The following is a 4,868-nucleotide window of genomic DNA, read 5'->3' as shown; positions in this document are numbered from 1 at the left end:
TGTTACACACTCAAGGTGTTCCAATGGGACCCAGGAGGGCCACACTTGAGAAGTCTAGACGACACCCAGACCCCTAACAAAACTTAAAAATAAAGTTCAAAAGGATCACACCACATCAGGAGGAGCTGAAATCCCTGCCAGAACAAAGGCCAGTAGTCTTTAGAGAACCCAGACCCTACCAATCGCAATGTCTACTCCAGCCGAAAACTGCTGGACATGCCAACCCCAGAAACACGTGACCCGTAACCAGAGGAAAAACCAGCCAACGGAAAGACACAAAAATAATAATTACGATTTGGTCAACAAGAACGTTAAAACGGCTACTACTCATTTGTTTGAGGATTTTAACGAGAACATGATGGTAAGAGAAATAAAAAGTATAAAAGGAACCAAATGGGAACTCGGAAAATACACTATCAGAAATGAAACTTTCACTGAATGGAATTAAAAGCAAGTTAGATACTACAGAAAACTGTCCAAAATGAAAAAGAAAAACTTAAAAACCTGAGGAAACAAAAAAGCACGTCAGCGGCCCACGGGACACTGCCAAGCAGGCTAATGTGCAAATGAATGCGCTCTCAAGAAAAGGGTGGGGGCAGGGAAATTAGCTGAGAAAAGAATGGGCAACTATTTTCCAAATGTGATGAAACCATAAACCCCAAAACAGATGCAACTGAAGGAGAAACAGCCGAATCCACCGTTAGAGGCTTGGCCATTCCTCCCCAGAAAGTGACGGAACAGCAGACCAACTGGCTCGGCACGAAATCAAGCACCCTGAGCTGACACCACGAACACCCTGCCCGAGAGCAGACGCACGCTCTCTGAAATGCACATAGGACAGTCACCAGGACAGACCACGCGCTGGCCATTGAGCAAGTCTCCACGAATTTAAAAGGATCAAAATCGTAACTTGAGACTGTGCCGAGCATAGAGAAATCGGTCAGTCTACACCGAAAGAGAGGGACCTACTCATGTAAAACGTCACCAACAATGCAGCTTCCGCTGGGATGAGCAGGAGGTGAGGACAGTGTCCTGCCGTGCCCCTCCACAGACCACCAAGTTTACCTGCTTGACAGTCGAATGGTCAGTTTCTGGGCCAGCGCTCGGCACAGGGAGGTCTTTCCAGTTCCCGGAGGGCCTGTGACAAGATCCAAGCAGAAGTGTGTGGGTCAGGGCTGCGACAGACTTCTTGATAGTGGCAGTTGAGTTTTCACGAAACACAAAGTAAGGGGCAGAATCCAATGCTCTGACTGCTGTCACCACAGGCAAACTGTTAACTCACAAAGAAGACTGCTGGCAGCGGAAGTGCCATAAAATGTCACCGATACATTTTAATTTGAACTCAACTTGTGTTTCTGGCCTTAGCTTCCGCTGCCCGGACACGAGCCTGGCCCTGGGCCCAGGGGCTTGCTCAGCTCCCAGAGTGAGCACTGCATTTCCTGGTCTCCACCCTCACCGCCAGCCTCCTGCCTGTCCTCTGTGAAATCCACTCATTAAGGCTCCTTTAAAACCTCTCGATGATCATCAAGCCTCTTAAGCACTGACACGTGCCATGCCTGCGGCCCACCGCAAGCAGCACCGTCCCCAGCAGAGCTGTTTCTATGCGGCCTGCACCCCGTACCAAACCAGAGGGCTAAGGTGAGGGCCCTTGCTTGTATGGCTTCTTGCTGTGTCACCTAGAAGGCCTTACAGAAGCTCTGAAGTGACCAATGTAGAACAAACGCATCGAAAAGAAAATGCTGACACGTTCGAGTGATTTTCTGCAAACGTTTTCTATAACTAAAGAGGAAACGTGTAACAAATACAAAATGGGAAATAACTTAGTTCACTAATTGAAATACCTATCGACTGCTAACTCTGGCCCTGATGTCACGACAGCGTGCTGGGGTAGCTGCTTTTTAAAAGACACAACTTCTTTCAAGATTGTACACAAGCGTACAGCTTTAACCGACACAAAAAGCTAGTTACTCAGCTCCCACCTCACCATAATTCGGGTATCCTGGGTTCCTTTCCATGCAGTGACGCTAAGAAAAATAACCACCACCTTCTTCTGAGAAGTAGACAGAATCTCTGTAAAGGGCAGTTTTTATAGTTTACTACTCACGAAGTGAAGCTCTAAGAAACACGAGGCAATTTCTAGCCCAAGGAGTTTATGCAGTTGGAGAAATAAGAGTTAACTGAAAAGTTTTTTATCAGAAAAAGCCACATGGCAGAGGCAGGTGGTCAGGCAGCAAACGCCCACGGCAACGTGAGCTACTCTGGCTTCACGGAAGAGCGTTCTAGGACACCGGCCCCTCCAGACGAAAGTGCTATAACCCCTCGCTGAAGGACAGAGGTATGGGCAAAGCCTTGGTCACACAGTTGGTCTTGTCACACGGGACCCCGCGAGCTTTACCGTGAAGCAGCACCACCCGGTTCCAGGTGATGAGGTTGCTGTCGACGTTCTTGTCTGAAAACAGGAGCGTTGTCATCACATAGTCGAGGAGCTGCGGGGACAAAGGAAAACACAGATAAAGGTGCCGACAGGCAAAGGTCCCCCCAAGCGTGCTCCCTCGTGAGTGTCCCGCAGCGACCGCCCCCGCCACTTCCTTGATCAGAGAACTTGAAACGACGCGATTCGCCACTGGCCATTACTATTGGAGGCACAAAAGATAAACACAGACACTTATTCAAGAAAGCCTGAGGGACGTATCAGGTAGGAGTAGGTGCCATCCCTAGGGCCAGCGCGGCAGTGGGCAGCACGCGGCACACTGACCGAAGGTGACAGCAGCCAGGACTCCTGTGTCTTCCTGTGGTGCCTACAGCAGCCTGTGCGGACGGGGGATGCGGTACGAACTTCAGTGTCCCCCACAGCATGCAGAAGGCCCCTTCTCCTTGAAGGCGGTTCAGAAGTGCTTGCTCCATCCTGCCCACCTGCTGTCTGCCCCGTGGTGCCGGCCCCTCCACCTCGATGGGTTTCCAAGGGTGAAACCCAACTGAAGCTGTCTTCATATTCTGCACCCTCCTTCTTCCCCTCAGGGGATGTCCCAGAAACCAACTCCACTTGGGAGAAACCCCAGAGAACAGACATCCAGGATGCGAGCTCCTGGCAGCGAGCAGGTCTCCAAAGCACAATCGAGTCAAAGGGCTCCGAGGTGCTGGAGCGACACGGTAATGATTTTACTCCAGGTAACGGGGCCTTGGGGAAGAAAGCACAACTTACGTGAGATTTGACTTCCACATCGTACACCAGGCTGTCCCAGAGCCCATGGAATTCAGCTGTCAGAGAAATTAAAAACCTAACTTTAGGAAAGCAAGCGTCACGCCTCCCCGCTGGACCTGTCTAGAGCCGACGCGACGCTCTCCACGGCTCCATGCGTGCTAGGCGAAGGTTCTGATTACAGAGTTCAGTTTATAAAGAAGTTTCAGTTTGAGAAATCAAAATTTTTACTTAAAAAAATGACAGATGCAGAATAAATGCCAGGTCCAAAGGACCTCTGACAGAGAAGTAACTGGGAAAGAGGTACCTTCCCGTCACGGTACTAGGCGCAACTGTCCTGTACACCTATGCCTTCGCACAGCACATGCTGCGCGCCCCACAGGCCGATGCGTGGGCAGGGCAGAGGGGCCGCTCAGGTCCAGCATCAGGACGTCACGCGTGAAACCCGATGACTGAATTGACCCCAGAACTCTGTCTGCTACAACCTGCTGGCAAGTCCACGGAGAAGCATGAAGAAGGCAAGAGGAATGAGTGGTCGAGCAGGCCTGACCGCTGGGGCAGGGAAGAAGAGCACGGTCACCTTGTCCATCTGTGAGGGACCCGTCCAAAGGAAATCTCTACTTTCCCCTTTTGTGGTATACTTTCCATGTCAGAAAACGCCCTAAAATCCTACTAAACAAGTGGACACAGCCTCCTCGGTGGACGGACGTGGCAAGCCCGCAGCACGCGCCGTGCCCCGGCCTGGCAGACGGCACGCTCACCCTGCTGCGACTGTCGCACGCACCTGCTGGCAGAACCCAGTGATTCGCCGCAATTATGTTTTCCGCCTCCTCCTCCAAATTTTCACTGCTGGGGCCTTCTTCATTCAGCTGGAAGACGTGAAGCGCGACAGTGCACGCGCTCAGATCAATCGGCTGTGACAAGGAGCAAAAACCAAGCAAACCTATAAGATCAGGGCGCCTGCTCGGCTGAAACTTAAGTGCTGCTGGGCGTTGGGAATTAGTTGCATACCTGTGGGTCTTTAATCTTTAACTCTGTGTCAACGATAGACACAGACTGCACATTTCTGGTCAGAAAAGGGTCATCAAACTCTGTCCATGAGTAATCGCCAAACACAATGTTATGTCTGTTGAGCAGCTTTCTGACACTCAGCTTTATGTCTTCTTTCTTAGCGGTGCTAGGCAAACACACAAAACACATCAGTTCTAAACTGAAAAATGAGATACTAACAGTTAAGAAAACAAAAATCAGGGCACGTATGAGAACGTGCATCAGTTAAAGGACGAGAGGGGTGGGCCTGCTGGCAGTGCGACCTCAGGGAGCAGGCCGAGGGCAGGGACATGACTGTCCCTCACACGGGGGGTAGCAGCAGGAGTTCTTGCTACAGTGGCTGCCATGCAGACTGGTCAGTCCGTTCCAAGAGTCAGGGCAATGGGCCGGGCAGTAAAGTACTCAGCACCGGGCTACACTATCGTTAAGGAAAAGGACCCCTCCTACAGCCATGGAGTCAGGTCAGGGCTCTGCCTTAACTCGTGCCAGACCTGGGAGCCCACTGAGAAAACCTAAGCCCTGCTGATGGCCCCACGGCTCCCCTCGGCCCACCTCGTGGTCCAGGCCAGGCCATTCTAGATCACCAGGTGTGCCTTCCCGGCGCCGTCGCAGCTCGCCC

General features: G+C 51.5%; 1 protein-coding gene across 1 annotated transcript in view; it reads right to left on the bottom strand.

The window, feature by feature from the left end:
• TRIP13 (thyroid hormone receptor interactor 13) overlaps positions 1-4,418 on the bottom strand; it is a 17,208-nt gene extending 12,790 nt beyond the window's left edge. Inside the window, exons 1-5 of the mRNA XM_023519759.1 lie at positions 4,211-4,418; positions 3,984-4,113; positions 3,203-3,258; positions 2,396-2,486; positions 1,066-1,138 (exon numbers count right to left, since the gene is read on the bottom strand). Of these exons, the coding sequence (XP_023375527.1) occupies positions 1,066-1,138; positions 2,396-2,486; positions 3,203-3,258; positions 3,984-4,113; positions 4,211-4,399 (539 nt within the window). The 5' untranslated portion in view covers positions 4,400-4,418. The remainder of the gene's footprint in view (positions 1-1,065; positions 1,139-2,395; positions 2,487-3,202; positions 3,259-3,983; positions 4,114-4,210) is intronic.
• Between the last annotated feature and the right edge of the window lie 450 nt (positions 4,419-4,868).

This window comes from Pteropus vampyrus, unplaced genomic scaffold (genome assembly GCF_000151845.1).
Source record: "Pteropus vampyrus isolate Shadow unplaced genomic scaffold, Pvam_2.0 Scaffold235, whole genome shotgun sequence".
Lineage (NCBI taxonomy): Eukaryota > Metazoa > Chordata > Mammalia > Chiroptera > Pteropodidae > Pteropus > Pteropus vampyrus.
This window is presented reverse-complemented; position numbering and strand designations above follow the sequence as displayed.